Source organism: Eschrichtius robustus, chromosome 3 (assembly GCF_028021215.1).
Source record: "Eschrichtius robustus isolate mEscRob2 chromosome 3, mEscRob2.pri, whole genome shotgun sequence".
Taxonomy (NCBI): domain Eukaryota; kingdom Metazoa; phylum Chordata; class Mammalia; order Artiodactyla; family Eschrichtiidae; genus Eschrichtius; species Eschrichtius robustus.
The window spans coordinates 15,308,032-15,328,755 of NC_090826.1; the positions used below are offsets into that span (position 1 = coordinate 15,308,032).

General features: G+C 47.3%; 1 protein-coding gene across 4 annotated transcripts in view; it reads right to left on the reverse strand.

The window, feature by feature from the left end:
* Positions 1–20,724, reverse strand: part of TMCO4 (transmembrane and coiled-coil domains 4) — a 92,690-nt gene that overhangs the window by 9,532 nt on the left and 62,434 nt on the right. For 3 of the 4 annotated variants that reach the window (XM_068539054.1, XM_068539053.1, XM_068539055.1), the window contains one exon: positions 6,106–6,223. In XM_068539054.1, the coding sequence (XP_068395155.1) occupies positions 6,106–6,223 (118 nt within the window). Of the gene's footprint in view, positions 1–6,105; positions 6,224–9,011; positions 9,355–20,724 lie in introns of those variants that run through there. The other variant, XM_068539058.1, reaches the window with a different exon arrangement.

Sequence of the window (20,724 nt, forward strand, 5' to 3'; positions counted from 1 at the left end):
CCCTTCCCCCCATGGCCAACTTATCATGGAATCCTGCAGATTTGTACTACCTGCCCCTACTCCCCACTCCCCCAAAACCCATCCCTTCTGCTCCAGCCCTGAGATCAGGCAGCTCCCCGCCCAGCCCCCCACGGGCAAATGTAACGGCCTCTTCCTCGCTCCTGGCCTCACCTCTCTCGAGCCACTGGGGTCTTCCTTCAACTCTCATCCGACCATGGCCCTCTCCTCTCAGAAGCCAACCTTGACTCTCCACTACCCACAGGCCTTCTCTTCTAGAAAATTCCCTAACTGCCAGAGAGCAATGTTTGCACGTCCCAATGGTTACCCTAATATTGAAGGCCCAAGAAACACTGTCCCTCAGAATGATGGCTAAGGGGAGAGGAAAGGAGACTGACTCAAGTTGTTTTATTAACTAATCATGAGACTTAGTGCATCAAATACGGGGTGTGAGGGAGGTCCCTATACGGTGCTGACACAGAAAGCAAAGGAGCAAAGTCAGCATTGTTCCTTCCCAACGATCCGTCTTAATCATGACAACACTCTACTTACAATGTTAAATGCACTTACTCATACACATGTAGGGGCAGGACAGGAACATGTGTTTAGAAGGTTCCACATCCTCGAAACTGTGCTAGGCCTTTGCTGGCATTCCAGACCCTCTGCACCCAGCATCTGCCTCTTTTGCCTGGGGTGGGCCACGAGCCCACCCTCGGGACCACACAGAGCCAGGCCTACCTTGTCAGTTACCAGCTGTGTGACCTTGGGCAAGTTGCTTGACCCCTCTGAGCCTCAGTCTCCTCGCTGTAACTTACCTTCCGGGGCGGGCAGGAGCGTGCACAGAGATGGCACATCGTGCATCCAGTGCTCACACACGTGAGCGCTCAGGAGGCACTGGGTACGATGATACCTCCCGCTGTGGGCCTTCGTGGGCAGTGTGGCCTCTCTCCCGCTCGGCCTACTCTTCCAGGCTCTGATGGGCTCCTATCCATCTTTTCAAAATTCAGCTTGCATGTCACCTCTCCAGGGAGTGCCCCTGAGCCCTTCCACTTGATAGTATTAACCCTTTGTCCCTCACGTGACTGGTGTATGCTCCTCTTGTGACCTTTGTTACATGTCCTCCGTGTGTCCGTCCCTGGGTCTTTTCTTTTTCTGGGCAGAGAGCTTGTTGAGGGCAGGACTGTGCCTTAGGGCTGCACCCTGTGTCCCAAGCAGAATCAGGAACTCCCTTGGGGGTGGGAGGTGGGTGCGGTGCCCAGCAAGCCAGGCCTCAATGGCCCTCCAGGCCAGGCGGATGCATACAACTGAACCTTGATTCACACCACATGACCCGTTGAAGGGTGTGCCGTGGCTCCTCCCAGGCCTGGGACCACTTGTGGGCAGGGGTCCTCCCCGCTCCTTCTACCATTATCCCAGCCCCACACGGCACTGGAGCAGAGACCACCCCGGGAGTCCCCCGGGGGCTCAGAACAAAACCCTCTCAGTGCAGATATCCCAACTATCAGGGAGACGGTCTCACCTGAGCTCACATCCTGGTTCTGTTGTGTGACCTTGGTGAGGCACCTGACCCTCTCTGAGCTTCAGTTTCCTCACAGAATAATAGGGAGAAGCACCACTCACCCCGGCTGGCTTCCAGGGGGTTCGTGAAAGCCCAAGCAAGTTAACGAACTTGCAAAGAGCTTTATTAATGTACATTATAAATTTATAAACGTATATAGTTTGGTAGTGTTGGCCTGAAGCTCCCCCCACCCCCTCATTCCACTCCCAGTCTTTAAGTAGGTTTACAGCAACTAAAACACCTTTGGGGGCCAAGAATATGAATTCCTGGTCGGTGCTTAATTTAATCAAGAAATTACAGTTATTGTTTTGGTCTGTGCATTCCTTCCCTCTTCTCTCCTTCCTCCTCCTCTCCCCCTCCTCCTTTTCCTCTCTGGAGAGATGGCTCAGGATCTCACAAAATAATGGAAAACCAAACTTATTAGCCTCAGGTTCTCAACAGAACAGATGGGTTTAATAAGATTTTGCTGCTTTCATATTGCACACATGCAGTTTTAATTCTTTCCCTTTGCTGTTTATGAAAGCATCAAAAAAATCGTGTGCTGTGAATATGCCCAGTAATAATAATTATAAGCGCTATCGTTTATTGGGCACCTATAAAGTGCCAGCCTTCATCCTACATAATCTCATTTAATCTCCCCAGAACCCCTGTGCAGGAGGGACTGTTATTCCCATCTTATAGGTAGGAATACTGAGCTTCAGATTTGTTTGTCCAAAGCCACCTGAGCGGTAAGTGGTGGAGCCAAGATTTTAACTGAGGACTGTCTGACATCAATGTTGTGGCCATTCCTTCTCTTTTCTTGTTTTTAATTAATTAATTAATTTATTCTTAAAGATTTTTATTGGAGCAGAGTTGATTTACAATTTGGGTTAGTTTCTGCTGTACGGCAAAGTGAATCAGTTACACATATACATATATCCACTCTTTTTTAGATTCTTCTCCCATACAGGCCATTACAGAGTACTGAGTAGAGTTCCCTGTGCTATACAGTAGGTCCTTATTAGTTATCTATTTTATCTAGAGTAGTGTGTATATGTCAATCCCAATCTCCCAATTTATCCCTCCCCCCACCCCTTATCCGCTGGTAACCGTCAGTTTATTTTCTACATCTGTAACTCTATTTCTGTTTTGTAGATAAATTCATTTGTACCCCTTTTTTAGATTCCACATATAAGCACTATCTTCATTCAGTATGACAATCTCTAGGTCCATCCATGTTGTTGCAAATGGCATTACTTCATTCTTTTTTATGGCTGAGTAATACTCCATTGTATATATGGACCACATCTTCTTTATCCATTCTTCTGTTGATGGACATTTAGGTTGCTTCCATGTCCTGGCTACTGTAAATAGTGCTGCTATGGACATTAGGGTGCTCTTTTCTTATTTTTTAAACTGTCCTTACTTAAAAAATTAAAGTCTCTTTTATTAATAAATAAATAAATAAATAAATAAATATATATATATATATACACATATACATACACATATATAACTGAATCACTTTGCTGTATACCTGAAACTAACACAATGTTGTAAATCAACTACATATCAATTAAAAAAAAGTCTCTTTTAAGCCCTACCTCCAGTCCTGTCCACTCTTTAGGGGTGACCACTCTTACTAGTTTCTCATGGTCCCTCTGGACCTGGCTGTCCATTTTCAGACATACAGATACACATATGCACATGCAGAAACGTTTTCCTTCATAAATGGGATCATAGTACGTATTGTCGCACTTGCTTTTTTCCCCCTTAACTGTTCCCCTCTTTGTGGTCATTCAGGTTGTTTTAAATTTTTAATTATAAATGAAGCTGCAAGGATCCCCTTTGTGCATCCATCTCTGTGCATGTATCTAGTACAGCAGGATCACAGAAGTCAGAATCTGTGGGATCAGAAGATTGGCACATTAAAAATTTGGATAGATATTGCCAATTATCCTCCGCTGAATTCAACTGCCACCAACAATGTATGACAGTGCCCATTTCTCCACATCTTCACTGAATGTTATTCATGTTTCAGATGTTCGATAATCTGACAGATGATAAATAGTATTTTACTCATTTTAGTTTGCATTTATTTCATTAATAACGAGGTTGGGTATATTTTCAAAAGTTTATTGACTGTATTTATTCCATGTTTATGTGTAGATATCCTTTGGCCATTTTCTTTCTTTTTATTTTTTTATTTTTTAGGCTGCACCATGAGGCACGTGGGATCTTAGTTCCCTGACCAGGGTTCGAACCGGTGCCCCCTGCATTGGGAACATGGAATCTTAACCACTGGACCGCCAGGGAAGTCCCTGGCTATTTTCTAATTTTTGTTTATTTATTTATTTTTGGCTGTGCCAGGTCTTCGTTGCAGCATGTGGAATCTTGAGTTGTGGCATGCAGACTTCTTAGCTGCAGCATGCATGTGGGATCTAGCTCCCCGACCAGGGATTGAACCCGGGCCCCCTGCATTGGGAGCTCGGGAGTCCTAACCGCTTGACCACCAGGGAAGTCCCTCTGGCCATTTTTCTTATTAGATTTTTTTTCTTATTGATTTGCATGAGCTCTTTGTCTTTGTTTCTTTATTCTTTCTACCATATCCTGATTCTAAGAACTCAGCTGAGAATATGAGTGATAAAGCCCTACTGATTGGCTGAACTCCCGTGTCCCGGTTAATGCCCTCTATCCATGGCTAAAGGCCATCTTTATCTTTAGCTCTGAACTAGACATGGGCTAAATTATCAAAATGATAAAGACTTTCCAAATCTCTTCTATTCACTTGCAGGTTCTACTTGGGATGGTTGGGCTTAGATCAAAATTAAAGTTAACTGGCCTTGTGACTTAACTTCTCTGGGCCTCAGTTTCCTCACTTGTAAGATGGGATTAATAATACGAACCCCTTAGGGTTTGGGGCACGATTAAAGGAGAAAATGACAACAGAGACAGGATCTGGCAGGTGGTAAGAGTCTAATACTTGTCATATCCACTCCCCCATCACTGCATTATTGCATTTTTCATGGTTTTTTTTGAATAATTGTCTGTTTCCATATGTGTCTTTTCTGTTAGACATGAACTCCTCGTCTTGTCCATCTTTGTAGTCCCACGTCCAGCAGGAGGTCTTCGGCATGTATGTTGGATGATTCTGAGTTGCCCATAACCTCAGGCTGGAGCCTCTCCCTCCTCCCACCCTGACATATATTCCTTAGAATCAGGAACCCAGCACTTTCCTCTTTCTCTAGGCTTTGCCTTTCAAATGATCTCACCTGTCCTTCTGGCTTCAGCTGAAGCTGACATCCCACTGGCCCTCGCTCCAGTTCTCATCTCTCTCAGTTCCAGGGCTGCATCTCCAGCCGCCCTGCTGGACACTTCATGTTCACGGCCCCGTGACTCAGCCGCTTCCCCAACAAGTCTCACCTCCTGTCGCTAAGTGAGGGTGCACCACACTTGGGGAAAAGCATTTGGTTTCAGAGCTTCTGGATTCTGGTGTCGCAGACAAGCTTCCGTATGCCTGCCTGGAGCTGCCTGTTTCCTGCCTATTTGCGCTGCTGAGTGCGAGGTTGCACAGGGCTAGGTGGGGGCTTGTTCCTGTTGAGGTTCCAGCTAGTGCCTGGCACGAGGTTGGCGCTTTGATGCTGATGATGATAAACGGTAACACCATCTATCACTCACGGAGCAGGCACCCACCATGGGCAACTCTGTAAATTGCTGGACTATCATCGCAACCCTGGGGGGAGTCACTACTATTATCCCCCCTTCACTGATGGAGAAACTGAGGCCAATGTTAAGACCCAGGTCTGTGCGATTCCAAATCCCTATTTTCGCGTTTACACTGTCACCTCCCTCCTTTGCCTCATTTGGAGGCTGAAGGGCCCGGGCATCTTCTCAGGCCAATCTCCTGACATCTCAGCGATGGCCTTCATCTTCTCTTCTTCCCCAGAGTCGAGGGCACGGCTTTGGCTGAAACCTCTCAAGTTCTTCTCAAACCCAAGCCCAGGGATGCCTCCTTTCCAGCCCCACAGCTGTCAGTCTTCGCAGCCCCCCTCTCTTGCGGGAAGGTCTGTCGTGTGGTGTGGGTGCTGGCTCCCCCGTGGCTGTCAGCCCTGCCCCAAGACACTGCTCTGAAAGCTCAGCCTGGACACTCCCCACTCCCTTCCTGCGCTGCCAGATAACCCACACACGAGCTCCTCAGTCGGCATTCAAAGACCCCCCATTTAGGGCCCAATCTTTGCTTTTCAGTCTCATCCCACTCACCCTCTTCCCCCAGATCACGGTGACCAGCCTGGCCTCTCGTGTCATCCTGTAAACTGGTCTCAGGCCCGACACAGGGAAATCTTTCTTAGGATCTGTCCCTGTTGTCCATCATCCTATGGGGATGGATCCTACCCAGGTCAGAACACCTGGCCCGGGCCTTGCTTCTAGCGGGGCTGGTGTCCTACCGGTCCCTGGGATCCTCCAGGACAAGGGCCTGGCCTCCAACATCTGTGTCCTGGGCACAGGGCCTGGGCACACTAGGTGCTCAGTAAGCACTGTCACCTCCTCACAGGCACAAGGTTTGGACAGACCTGCAGTAGCCATTGATGATCCTTCCAGATACCACCTTCCGGAAAGGCTCCCAGTGCTTGGCTTCTCCTTCCACGGGCGCGCCCAGCAGGACAACGTCCTCGATGATCCCTTGGCAATCTGGAGAGAGACCCCGGAAAAGACCGTCAGCACCCCTGGCCACAGCGGGTCCTGAGAGCGACTCTCCAATAGCGGTGGAGGAAATGGATGTCACGTACACGTGCACACACGTGCATATGCACACCCACACTCATGCACACATGCACACATATGCTCAGGCACCTGCACAAACACATTCGTGCACACACATTCATGCACACAGACACACACAGGCCCACACAGTACGGTGGTTTCCATTTACTGAGTTCCAGGCCCTCCAGTGTCCGATCTATTCCTGCAAAGCTCATCATCCCCATTTCATAGTTAAGGAAAACCAAAGAAATTTTCAAGATCACATGGCCAGTAAGTGGCACGGCCCAAACTGGGACCCAGGTCTATTTCCACCCTCCATGAAGCTCACAACTGGCCGTGGACTCAGATGGGGTGTCTCCCTTTAGAAGGGACTGATGGCCCCTAGCCCATTGCACGTGCCAGGCAGGAGACACCACAGCCTTCCTCTGCAATAGGTTCTCAGGGGTCTGTGGAGCCTGGCGGGAAGGTGGGAGTGGAGAGGAGAGGGGGGCTCAGGATCCTGGGACACGGAGTACATGCAGCAGCTGCACTGACCTAGTGGTTCAGAGTATTTTAGGCCAGGGCTCCTCTGAGCGCAGCTCGTGCATGAGGGCTGGCCCGTGGGCTGTCTGTCTTGTAAGTATAGATCAGCAAAGCAGCGTTTCTTTGATCTCCTTGCAGACTGGAAACCAACCGCTCACACATGCAGAGTGCAGAGCGCACTTTGAGAAGCACTGCTCTAGACCCGTGGGGGTGCACGTGCACCTCCACCCCCAGTCACCCCCTGACCCGGCTCTATTTTTCTTCTTGTCACACCTCACTTGTTTACATCTGTCTCCTCCTCTAATATCTGGGTTCAGGGAGGGCGGGGCTTCAGCTGCCTTGGTCACAGCTGTATAGGACAGTGCCTAGTCTATACTTGGGACTCAGTAAAGGTGTGAATGAATGAGTGAGTAAATACACTGCCATCCCCTGGGACAGCCAGGATATGTGCTTTGCAGTTGCAAAGCCCTGGGTTCAAATCCCGGCTCAGTGACTTCTGAGCCAAGTCACTTAACTTCTCTGAGCCTACAGGTGGCTATGGTACTGCCTTGGTGGTCTTTATGGGGATGAAGTCATGGTGGGGAAAAACCCAGTGTAGTGAACACACAGTGGAAGTTAGTGTCTCCCCGCCCCGTCCCCTGTCCTGTGCCCCTGCCTCTCCGCAGGTTCTGAGCTCCCCCAAATTTGGGAAGTAGCACGATCCGTGTCATTCCTGGGGAGTGGGCCCCCGTGGGAGAGCTCACCCAGTCCTCCCACTCTCTCTTGCTGAGGGACACAGGACAGGTGGCTTCCTCTCTCTGGGCTCCGGTTTCTAACCAGAGTGCGTCTAACTGTTTTCCGTTCGGGCTGCTGTGTCAAGAGTTTGTCTGAGTAAAGGGTTCCAGGCTAACAGGATTTTGAGAACCCCTGTGCTCCTCTGGCTCTGAGTCATAAGATTCTAGGGCACAGAATTCTGATTTCACTCTGCTTCCAGGGATAGGATAATCTGGCAGAAGGATGGAAAACTTCAGGAAGCTGGTGGTTTGTGTTGAATTGCAAGGATGACTCAGATACTGTTTGATGTAAGGGCTATTTCAGGTGCTTATGTTGTTGGCAAGGCTGTAGCTTTGATTCTGACCCCTTCTCTCGGCAGATGAGGAAACACGGAGTCTCAGAGGGGATGGGGCATGCCCACGGTCACACAGGTAGTGAGAATACAGCTGGGCCCAGAACCCGGCACGGGGAGCTGTCAGGGCCTGGGGCCATTCTCTCTGCTGTTTACGGTAACAACTCAAAGCACAGCGATCGAAGGTGGGTTATCATTGCTCCCACGGTGCCAAACGGCTGTGGGCCCCGGGTCAATGACTGAGCTTAGCAGCTCTCTCTGGACGCCGGCCACTCAGGGCACCTGCCCTGTCCCCCAGAATCGCTCCATCTGAGGAGCTGGGACAGTGTTGCAGCCCTGGGTGCCGACGCCTGGAGGGCTGGGACCTCCTTGTGGCCAGCAGGGGAACTGCAGCATTCCCTATCAGGTTACCCTGACCAGCTGTCAGGATCCTGTGACTAGCGATCGGACAGGTGTTATGAAAAGCAAACAAAGGTAGTTGCCTTTTGCTGAGACTAGTAGCTGAATCTCACAAAACAGTCCAGAGCACAGTCAAATCAAGTCAGGGTAGGCGGCGAGCTGGAAACACATTTACCTATCTCTGAAGCCTGGCTTTAAACTGCCTTTCTAGACCTCTTCCCCTTTATTCTCAGACTGCTGCCACAGTCGGATGTGCCTGTCTTATGTTTGAAAAGATGATTTGCTCTCTAGGAGGCTGCAGACCTAGAGATAAGCCACGTGGCAGGCTCTTGGTAATGCACAGGTGTTAGCTTAAAGAAAGTTGGTGAGAATCATTTTAGACCCACCCAAGGGAGAATCCTGTACTGTTCCCGGAATGAGACGGTCCAGGAGGGGAAACCTGACTTAGGAAAACTGGCTGCTGAAGTAGATGCTGGAGAAAAAATGTCAAAATTCACTGTTTGGTCCAAAACCTTATAATACCAGAAGATTTCAGCCTTCCAGGTAAAATACAGAAAATCCTCACTCAGGTACCACTTTTAGTGTCAAGCAGTCCCCTTTCATGGGCACACATGGTCCGTCACATCATGACATGAGTTCAGCGCAGAATACCCCCGCTTTTCAAGACCAACACAAGAAACTGGCATTTAACATTTTAATAATAACGAACATAAGATGACCTCACTGTCTTTTTCCTGCAGGGACCACGAATGTTTGCTGAAACGTGTTGGGATTTATTCCTATATTGCTTCCACCAACTTTTCTTCTTGTGAATTTTTAAGGTGTTAACATATAGTTCCATAGTTTTATAAATAGTCAGGGATCCAAGGTGCATCAGTCACCTTCAAGTTCAGGACTCAAGTTCAGGTTCAGCTTTTGGTCTTGGATTGCTCATTTTTTAAACAGTCTTGTGTATGTTATTAATATAATACTTTTACTGTTGAAGCTGGAGGCCTTTCATTCTTATGACTTTGGCATTAAGGAGGCTCCATCCCTGGGGCAATTAAAAAGAAAAGCTTTATTAGTCCTGTCTTTATCCCTCCACTTCCAGTCCTTATTGTCACTCACGTATGGTGAGAAACATTACCTTCCCACATTGTCTTTGCTTTTACCTCTTATTTATTTATTTTTTTTTGGCCGCACCCCGTGGCTTGTAGGATCTTGGTTCCTGACCAGGGATTGAACCAGGGACCACGGCAGTGAGAGCGCTAAGTCCTAACCACTGGACTGCCAGGGAAGTCCTTCTTTTTTTTATTCTTAACACAGGACCCAAAGAGATCCCTTTAAAATTCGAGTCATAGGCATGAGGTACATTTTGGGGGTGATGGAAATGTTCTACAACTGGGTCGTGGTGATGGTTTGTACAATTTTGCACATTCGCTAAAAATCACTGAATTGTACACTTAAAATGGGGGGGATTGTGTAATATGTAAATGACACTGCAGGAAAGTCAGATCATTTCGCTCCTGTGCTCAAAACTCTCCTGTGGGAGCCATCTCTCGTGGAGTCAGAGTCAAAGTCATTTCAACAGCCCTCGAAGCCCTGCGTGACCTTCCCCACGCTTTCCCCTTGCTCACTCTCTTCCAGCCACACTGGCCTTGCTGTTCCAGAACATGCCAGGCCTTTCCCTTGCTGATCTCTCCTCCTGATGCGTTTCCCTCCAACATCCACAAGCCTCACCCCCCGACCTGCTCCTTCACCTCTCTGTTGAACTGCCACCCTCCAAAGGGAGGAAGGTGCAACCTCCCACCCCTACCAGGTGCCCCATCTCCCCTCTCTGATTTATTTTTCTCCATAGCACTTGAGACCATCTGACTTACTAACTATTTTACTTTTACAATGTCTCCTATAATCTGTCTCCTACTACACGTGAGCTCCTCAAGGGTTGAGATTGTTCTTTTTTGTGTTCCCCAGGGAATCCCCAGTGCCTAGAACAGCAACTGGCACAGATGCTCTGCTCAGTAAGTATTTGTGGGATGAAGGAAAGCAAGCTGTGGGACTCAGCAACCCTTCATGTTGAGAATACATGCAAAAAGTTTATTTTTTAAATTTTTAAAATTTTCCTCCCGGTATAACTTCTTCCGAGAGGCTCTAGCTGAGGATCTCTGTAGACTGGATAAAAGCAAATGAAGAGTGCTGACTTGGCTGAAAGTAAATGGAAGAGTATTTAACCAGGGTTCTCAGCTCTTTCAATTGCTGGTTTCCAGAGCTCTGCTCCAGGGGAACGGATGGTACTGTGACTGACCGCAGTCTGCAGTGGGCAAGAATAATGACCGGTCCTTCCAAAGCTGACTCTGCCTCAGTCTCCTCTGCTGGCTTCCGACAATGTGACCCAGAGGCTCACGGTGACCCTCCCAAGAAGCACCCAACATCACCTGTATTAACAAAAACCCCTTGGGCTTGGCCTACATAATAAGAAGGCTCAGGGTCTCCAGACCCTTCAGATGATTCATGGTACAGCTCAGGGTGCCCCATCTCTGGGGGCAAAGATCCAGAGCAACTTCAAGTTCGCACAATTGCGAACTGCTGTCGGCCAGTTAAATGTCTCCTGTCTCACACAGCAGGTGTCATGATTCTAAGACTGTATCAGATGCTGTTGCAACTCACAGAATTCCTGGATTCAGGTAGTTTTTGGTCATTACATACTTTTTCCACCAGGAGATGCTGAAAGTGTGATGACTGCCATATGCAGGGCTGTGAAGTGTTTGCCATTAGAAAGGGCTCAGGTTTGAGCCTGCGCGTCTGGAACCTGTGCTCCGCAACAAGAGAGGCCGCGATAGTGAGAGGCCCGCGCACCGCGATGAAGAGTGGCCCCCGCTCGCCGCAACTGGAGAAAGCCCTCGCACAGAGACGAAGACCCAACACAGCCATAAATAAATAAAAAAAGATACATGAAATTGCTAAAATTAAAAAAAAAAAAAAAAAAAGAAAGGGCTCAGGTTCAAAAAGGCTGGGAATCACCAGTCCAGGGGAAGTAGCTGGACCTTTGGCACAAGAGAAATCTGTGTTCAAATCTTGGTTTTACGTGAACTGAAGTCAGTTATTTAACAACGTGGAGCCTCAGCTTCCTCATCTTTAAAATGGAGATAATATAATAATACTGATTTCCCAGGGTTGGCGTGAGGTTATATGTTCAGGGCGGTGTCTGGCACACGGCTTGGTCAGTGGTGTCCACTGTTATTCCCATGCAGATGATCAATTTGGCGACTAGGGAGAAATGGTGGGCGTGAGGCACTGTCTTTGGAGAGGGCTCAGCCATTATAGTCACCGTGCCTGTTTCTAGCCAGCCGCTAATTGCAGGCACTATTTTAGGAGTTAGTTGTGGGAAGTGGTGATGCCAGGCATCTGGTAGCAGTGGACAGTAGCATTGGCCTCCTTCAGAGCACAGCCTCTAGAGAGAAGCAGCTGAAGAGCTGTGAACAATGGTTAAACACTTCCTCATTTACTTTAATTATTTTTTTTTGGGCCGAGCCACACGGCTTGAGGGATCTTAGTTCCTCGACCAGGGATTGAACCCACACCCTCGGCAGTGAAAGCTCGGAGTCCTAACCACTGGACCGCCAGGGAATTCCCAAAATTAAAAAAAAAAAAAATTGTGGTGAAATACACCTAACAAGATTTTCCATCTTAACCATTTTTCAGTGTATAGTTCAGTAGCATTAAGTACACTCACATGGTTGTGCAACCATCCTCACTTGCTTTTATCACTCAGAATTTAGATAAATCAGTTTCTATCTTGTCAACTGCTCTTATCACTCCTTCAGCAGTTCACGCCAGATTCCTGATATGACACTTTTACCACCTGGCGCTCCTGGCAGTCTGGAGATCGTCTTAGCTTTTCAAAAGAAAACCCAAGAGTTGAGAATAGGCCGTTCTTCACAACGGCAAGTGTCCCTTTACACTAGAGCCTTGGCCTTGAAAATCATACATAAACTGAGTTTTTGTTAAACTAAACATTCTTAAAATGTACCAAGTAGGGCCAGCCCTTTCAAAGCGTCCCACGGAGAATCCTTTTGTACAATGAGGGAGGACCAGCTGTCACTGGGGACAACCAGTCCCAGCTTCCCCTCTGTCATTTTGTCCTTTCCATACAGTGGGCTCTCTGAAAGTGAGGCAGGCCCAGGCAGTGCTTTCCAGGTCTTTCCAAACACCCTCCTCTAGGAGTTACACAGAAATCTCATCAAACGGCCAGAAAGGCAACATCACAAACTCCCATAGGGCCTATCACACTGTCAATAATGAGATTCTCCTGGGCTGCAAAGACCAAAGTTTGAGAAGCAAAAAAGGAGGATTTTCTCCCTCCTGGCAGGGGGTCATGTGTGCAGTGAGTGATAAGGTGGGAATGAAGGAGGAAATTATCTCCTGACTTTGAGTCCAGAAAACAGACCTTGAAGTAAATGATATGAACTGCATCTAACACAAACGAAATCCATTCCAAAGATACACATACGCGCCCATGATAAACACACAGACGTGGCCAAAAGGAGAGGGAGAGGGCAGGAGTCAGGCATAAAGGGAGATGAAGGGAGGCTTTGACTGTCCCCCACCCCTCGACCCCCAGTGGAATGAGGTTCACACTGGAAAGAATCGTTTAAGGGAGCCCGTTTGGATATATTATAAGGATTTGGGATGAATTCTTTATGGAAGGAGTAAGCCTTCATCTCTCCCTTTTGATTTCCATCTCTTTCATTTGACAAAGTGGTAAGGCTGTTACTAGCATCCTGGGACCCAAAAAATTAATCTGCATGCCTGACCTCTCTTCGTTCTCCACCACCCTACCCTGGAGGGCGGGGTGGCTGGGGGGAGCGCTGGCCTAAAGCCGGCTCTGTCTGAGGACAAAGCAACTGACAGATGCAATTCCACGGAAGGGAAAGAAATCCCATCAAATGCAAGGTCTGCTATCATGGAGATGAAAGAGCCAGTTGACTGAATGACAGTCTGTTCTGCATTTCAGCTGGTATCTAGTGACAGCCCAGAAATAGTTTCCAGCTAAGTGAGAGTTTAGGAATTCAAGGGTTAGGATGTTTAAATGTATCTGAGCTTAGTGACAAACTCTTTTGCCTTGGCTTTGTCCTTCAAACATCATGGACAGTAATGTTGGTCTAACTTCTTAGAGGCTGGGAATGAGATTGGAGAGAGAGATCTTGCTGCAAAGTTGTTTTTTTTTTAAACAAAGTTCTGGTATTCTATTTCTTAATCCCCCTCCTTCTTTTATCTTCATCATCATCATCATCACAGCTTACCTCAAGATAGGCTAAGAGCTTTATACATATATTATTTCATCTACTTCTCATAATGATCCTAGGAGTTAAGCAGTACTACTCCCATTTTATGACGGGAAAAGCTTGCCTCAGAGACACTAAGTAACTTGCCCAAGGTCACACAGTAAGTGGCAGAGTGGAATTCAGTTATTCCTACATTTTCTCTCCTACTCTCCTGTCCTACTTCCCTTTGCTATGAAACATAATCTTGACTCAAAACATATGTCTTTTGATAACTGTGACATCTTCTAAAATTGTATATTAAAAACAGAACAACACACCCTGCCAAGATGAACAGTTCCAATTTGGTTGAGTCAAGAGATGCACTAGCAGGCTAGACTTTGCTAGAAGATTAATATCCCGATGTGGGCACCACACTAAAGGCACATGACCTTCTGCTTTGGTAATCTCGGGAACACGCACCAAACCAAGTGGGCGAAAAGATAATGCAAAGAAAAAGAAAAAGGGGTCCACGTGAAAGATGACACACTTTCTATTTTTTGATGGAGAGTTATGGCAATCCGCCTACACCCTAACACCCAAACTCAATTCCCCATCAGAAAGGTCAAACTGACTAAGACGACATAACTTGGAAATACAGCTGCTGGTAAGCTGTAGGCTGTGAGCCAGTATAAAACAAGCAATTTCATTATATATATGCATATACATAAATAAAATGTCATATATGTTCTATCAGCTACCTGTTGTTGTGTAACAAATCATCCCCAAACTCAGTGGCTTAAAGTAACCATTTGTTATTTCTCATGATCCTACCAGTGGGCTAGGCAGTTCTGCTGAGATTGTCCAGGCATGCTTGATCCCACTGGGCTCACTCATGTGTCTACAACCAGCTGGTAGGTAGGCTGGGGGCTGGCTAAGATAACTTGGCTTTGCTCCATGTAATCTGCCATCCTCCAGTGGGCTAGCCTTGACTTGTTCTTAAGACAATGGCAAGGTTCTAGGAGGGTGGAATCCATGTGCAAGGCCTTCTGAGGCCTAGGCTTGAAACTGACATGATGTCATTTCCTCTACTTTTTTAGTGAATGCAAGTCACAAGGCCAGCCCAGATTCAAGGGGTGAAGAAACTGACTCCACTTCTTGATGGGAAGAGCTTCAGGGTCATATTGAAAAGGATGTGGATGCAGGGAGGGGTGGAGAAGTAGGGCTATCTTTTGCAATCAGTCTACCACAGATATACACAATATATCTAAAACACTGCAAAGTACTGATAGGTCATGTGCAATAAGCAAGTGGTTAAAAATCCCTGATGATACCAGTACTAGATGAATGGTTCTTTGAATTCTCACTTAGAAGGGGAAGGAGTGGGAAGAACACTGGGTGGGAATGATGCCAGGGTGCAGGGGTGGCCCAGCCAGGCTGTTTCCAAGTGGCTGTTTTCAGGGATGTGGTTTGGGGACCCTGAGTGAAGGCAGGATCCACCTAGAGAACTGGAAAAGTAGGCCAAGGCAGAACCCTTTAGGCAAGATCAAGGTGGGGTGTTCAAGTACTGATCCTGATCAGGTTCAAGATCAAGCACAAACACCAGATTCAGAGGGCCAGAGGTCACAGCTGCAGAGCAGGGTCTGGAGGCTCTTATTCAATTATGATAAAGGCAGCTAGTGTTTACCAGCATGGCCCTGGATTCTGGGAACAGTGCTATTCTCTCTGTATTATCACAGCAATATTCATTGTTTTTTGAAGTAGATCTTTGAGTAGTTATTGCAGCAAGGGTCTCTTAAAGGTAAACTTGCTCAGTCTTTGAAAATACCTTTTGGCTTCCATTTTGAATGATAGTTTAGCTGGATATAGAATTTTAGATGGACAGTTCTTTTTCTTTCTTTTCTGGCTTCTATTGTTTTGAGAAGTCTCATCAGTCTAGTTGAGCTTTCTTTGTAAGTAATCATTTAAAAAAAATCATTTTTAAAGTAATCATTTAAATAATTTCTCTTTATCTTTGGAGTTCTGCAATTTCACTATGATGTGCGTAGGTATAAAATATTTATCCTTCTCAAGACTCATGTTCCTTGAACCTCAGGAATCAAGTCTGGAAAACTCTCAGCCAATAAACTGTATCTCTCTCCTACTCTCTTCTTTTTGGAGTTGGTATTAGGCAAATGTTGAACTTAACTTCTCTTTCCTATCTTCTATCTCTTTATCTCTCTGTGATGCATTGTAATTTCTTCAAATCAATCTTCCAGTTCATTATTTCTCTCTTTAGATTTGTCTAATCTGTTGTTTAATTCATCCACCAAGGTTTTAATTTCAATGACTGTATTTTCATTTCTAAAAGTTCCATTTGATTTATTTTAAAATCTCCCTGTTCTTTTTTCAATGTCTTACTCTTTCCACTTATTTTTCAATGTTTTAATTTATATCTTTAATAATTGTAAAGCTGCTTATTTTTTGAGGGGGGAGCTCTTTCAGACTGTTCTATTAGACTGAGCATCTAATCCTGATGTTTGTTTGTTTGTGACTTTCCCACATGCTGTTTTTTTTTTTCCCCCTGTGTGTTTTTTAAGTCTGGAATAAGAGCTCATCTTTAAAGCTGCTCTTACATGGGAATCTGTGTAGTTTGGATTGAGGACCTATTTTTCCCCAGGCTAGTCTGGTGTCAATTTTTTGACTTGGGGAACTTGGGATCATGCAGGTGGTATAAATGTGAACCCTAAACCCGAGTGAGGCATGGCCCTGTGTCTCTGAATTCCCCAAGGAGACATATTTTTCCCCCCCAGTCAGGGCAACATGCTTATTACTCTGGTTTTCTGCTCCCTCCTTGTTCCTCACCTCTGGTGATTTCCTTTATTTTTTGGGAGCCCAGCTAAGTATTTAAAGAGGTATTTGCTATAGTTCATCTAGCATTTCTGGAGTATTTGTAGTGAGAGAATTTTCAGGCTGATTAGTTCACACTATTGTCACTCCAGAAATTGCTAATATAGCTCTAATATTTCTCCACTGTACGTTAATCATCTCCTCTTTAAAAGAAAAAGGATAGGTCTCAGGCTCAGGGCCTTTGGCGGGTGACAACATCATGCTAGATCTTAATAGCATTGTTTTATTTTTAATGTTTTAATTTTTTAATGATTCTTTTCATGTATGATAATACTCGGTTTCCAGCTGAGGTAATGGTTCCTTACAAAATAAATACATTATGAGTTGATATAAAAATATTAAATTGGGGGGCTTCCCTGGTGGTGCGGTGGTTGGGAGTCCGCCTGCCAATGCAGGGGACACGGGTTCGTGCCCTGGTCTGGGAAGATCCCACATGCCGCGGAGCAACTGGGCCCGTGAGCCACAATTACTGAGCCTGCGCGTCTGGAGCCTGTGCTCTGCAACGGGAGAGGCCGCGATAGTGGGAGGTCCGCACACCGCGATGAGGAGTGGCCCCCACTTGCCACAAGTGGAGAAGGCCCTTGCACAGAGACGAGGACCCAGCGCAGCCAAAGATAAATAATTAATTAATTAAAAAAAATATTAAATTGGAACACCCATGCTAAATAGAAATAACACAAATCATGATCCTGCATGATAATGCCTGTGGTTGTGAACCTGGTTGTGAATCCACGGTGGTTATTATCATTCTGCTAGCGGTGACAACCCGGTGTCCACAGCATTGGCTATAGTTTAGCAAGTCTGAGTCCACTTAACTTTTGATGTTCTCTGGGCTACGGTGTCAGGTTCGCTTTCTGACAGCAGTTATTTTAAAAGGTGGTCATGTTTCAACTGGGTAATTTACTTAATGTGACTGGATCCAGGTACAAAATAAGATTTCCCCGTGGTTGCTTCCTCTTACCCCCTCCCAAGCTTTACAACTCTTTATTCCGTTTCTGAAACAGATGGCCCAGTGACTGCTGGTAAGGAACAGTCAGGGCAGAGATCACTGATAAGGCTGCTGGTAGTAATGTCTTTCTCACAAACTCCGCCATCTCCTTGCATGAATAGCTCTGCCAAACCGTGGAGCCCCAGGTCGCTAAGCGGCTCAGATCTGGCAGCAGTCTGCATCTTTGGATGTCCCCGTGAGCATGAGTGTGTGTCCATGGACCTCCTTAGCCTGAGCCCAGGTCCCCGGATGGGTAATGGGAGATACCCATTGCTCTTGGTCATTGTTCTTCCTCTTCTCTGCCAATGACTTTCTCCACATAGGCCTGCCACATGGCAGGGGCCCCCCACCAGTGATGTCTGGGATGCTGTGGAATTCTCAAAAACAACCCCATCTGAGTTCCCTTCCATCTTAAGAAAAAAAAGTGCCACAGGACCGTGATCTTGTATAGTTTTGGTCATTTAAAAAAAAAGATGACATCACTAATGGGATCTGATTTTTCTTTCTTTTCTTATAAGAAATTCTTTTTCAGATCATTTCCTCCTGATTTTCATCTGGGGATAAAAAAGTTCATTGAAATAACAGCACACTTTGGGCAGCTGCTGCCAGAAAGGTCCAGCCATACTTAGGCGGGCAGAACTTCTGCTCTGATAACGTGGGAGCAGGGGTCTGATGTGCCCTGCACTGCCTGGACTGGGCCAGACCACGCCTCTCCATTTCCTCATCTGGTAACTGGCCCAAGAATTGCTAACTTGCAGGGCTGCTGGGAAGGGTCCATGGGATGATGTCTGGAACCACCTGTGACAGCAGGTACTTGGTAAATATTAGTTCCTCCTCCTTTTTGTATCTTTTTTTTTGGCCATGACATGCAGCTTGTGGGGTCTTAGTTCCCGTACCAGGGATCGTACCCAGGTCCCTGGCAGTGAAAGTGCCGAATCCTAACCACTGGACTGCCAGGGAACTCCCCTACCCCCCACTTTGTGTCTTTGATGCCTAATAAATGCAAACAAGGAGAATGTAGCTGGCTGACACAGAAATTTCTCAGAAAGCAGGAGCAGTTACTCAGTTCTTCACAAGCCCTCAGGCAGCCCGGTAGACACTCCCCGGCGAGCTCTTGCTGGAAACCCACTCCAGGCTGGGCTTGTGAAGTGCACGCCCCAAGAGTGACCACAAGGTGGTGCTGTGGCAACCACAAATGCTCCAGGTGCCTCCTGGGCCTGGCACTCCTCCAGGACCTTTCTGGAAGGCCACCTGCCAAGGGGTGGGCTGACCACAGCCTAGAGCGCCCGCCGCTCCCCGGGGTCCCTGAGAGGAGCCCACTCCAGACCTGACTCTGCCTTTTTTTTTTTTTTTTTTCCCCTGGCCCTGCCTTTTACTAGCTGTGCAGCCTGCACGAGCTGGGTAAACACTCAGCTGTACAATGAAAGGGGAAGGTCCACGGTCCCCATGGGGGCGATGGAGAGAGCCCTGCTGGGGGAGTCAGGCAGGCCTAGGGCCTACCCAGGTTGGCTGTGACCATCAAAGAGACACTTCATGGGAAGGGCCTGGCAGGAAGGGCACTCAATCAACTGGCTTCATTCGGTGCAGTTCAACCAATCCTCTTAAGGGGCATCTAAGGCTGGGCCGAACCGGGGGCTGGAGATCCTGGCCTCAGGAAGCAGAATGAGAGAGAAGAGAGGCCTCCGGGACCAGCAGATGGGCGGGTTTGCGCAGCTGCAGGCAGGATGGCTGGGGATGGAGTGGGGAGCATGCTCAGAAGGGAGTCCCTTCCCACCCGAATTCTCAGCAGGTGGGGATGGGGTCTGGCTGGCCTCTGTCCCCTCTGTGCCCTGCACAGGTCCTGGCACGTGGCAGGCCCTCAGAAGATGTCTGCTGATTGATGGATAAAACACATCAAGAGAAAGTGCTGATATGAAAGACTCAAGTCAGAGCCTGCGTCCGCTCAACAGTCAAGCCCTGGAATTCTGGACCCTGTTCGTCTCTCCCATCTTACTTCTCCCAACTTCCCAGCAGCAACCTTGGCTCGGGTCACCTGCCCTCCCCAGACCGTTCACTTCCTCTCTCTGGATCTTTGCTGTTGCCAGTCTCCGGCTCTAAGGCCTCCTGTCTCCCTCACAGCCTCTCAAGGCTTACCTGTTCCTCAAGGCCTGCCACCTCCTCCCTGAAGCTTTCCCTGCCACCTGGAAGGAGAAGGCTCCCTCTTCTGAACTGCTCAATGTCTAGGCCCTTGCAGTGAAGCGTGTGGTACTGCTATCTACCTTTTTTAAGGCTGGATTCCATTCTCTTACCTAGATTACAGGCAATTTGAGGGTAGCAAGCTTATCATAAGAGGCAGCAGAAAAGAAGGGTCAATAGGAAGTGGTTTAGAGTCAGACGCATCTGGGTTAGAATCCCAGATTTGCTCATTACTGGCTGTGTGCCTTTGGACAAGTCACAAAGCCTCCCTGGGCGTCTGATTCCTCATTCGTAAAAATGGAAAATGTAACACCTGCATCCAGGTGTAGTAACGCTCACACCTCCCAAGGTGACTGGGAACAAGATCAAGATGGATTCTGTTCCTACCTGGCACACAGTAGGTGCTCAATAAACGTCAGCTCCCTTCCCCCCTCCCCATCTTGGAACGAAGGCTTCTCATTTTGAAGATGAGCAGCTGTTGTCCATCAAACTTCTGCAGAGAAATGTGGCAGAAAGAATAAAAACCTTGCTCTCTAAGCTGTGAGCCAGGTTCGGCAACAGTCCCCTGAAGCCTCAATCTCCAGCAATTGCTAAATTACAAAATGTAAAATTACCCAAATGAGACTCCAACTTGGGACTTGTCGCCTATTTAACATTCTTCCAAGTACCCAGGTGCTCAAAGCTGAAGACATCATTATCTCCCGTCTGAGTTTCTGCAGACGCCCCTGCTACCACCCTTCTGACAATTAGGCAGCACCTTGGAAAGGTCATTCCCAGCCATGGCGTCATCCACATGGTTCCGGGTTTGTAACCTTTCTAGCTAGCCAAAGGCAGAGCTGTTTGAAGCTCTAATGGCTAATTAAGCCTGAACCTGGGCACTTAGCTCCTAAAAGGAGAGGGTGCAACACTCAGAGTGAGTCAGGTTGAAATGGAAGGTCTTGTTACCCCTGGAGCTGGCATCTCCACATCCCCTCGCAGAAGTGAGAAACAGGCAGTCAGTGCTTTCTGCTTTTGCTTTGATTGCTAGGAAATGAGTAGCTAAAGTCACAGCTCAGGTATAGCAACTGGGTAATAACAAGAGAATATGTAATGACCGTAACAGGGCCAAAGA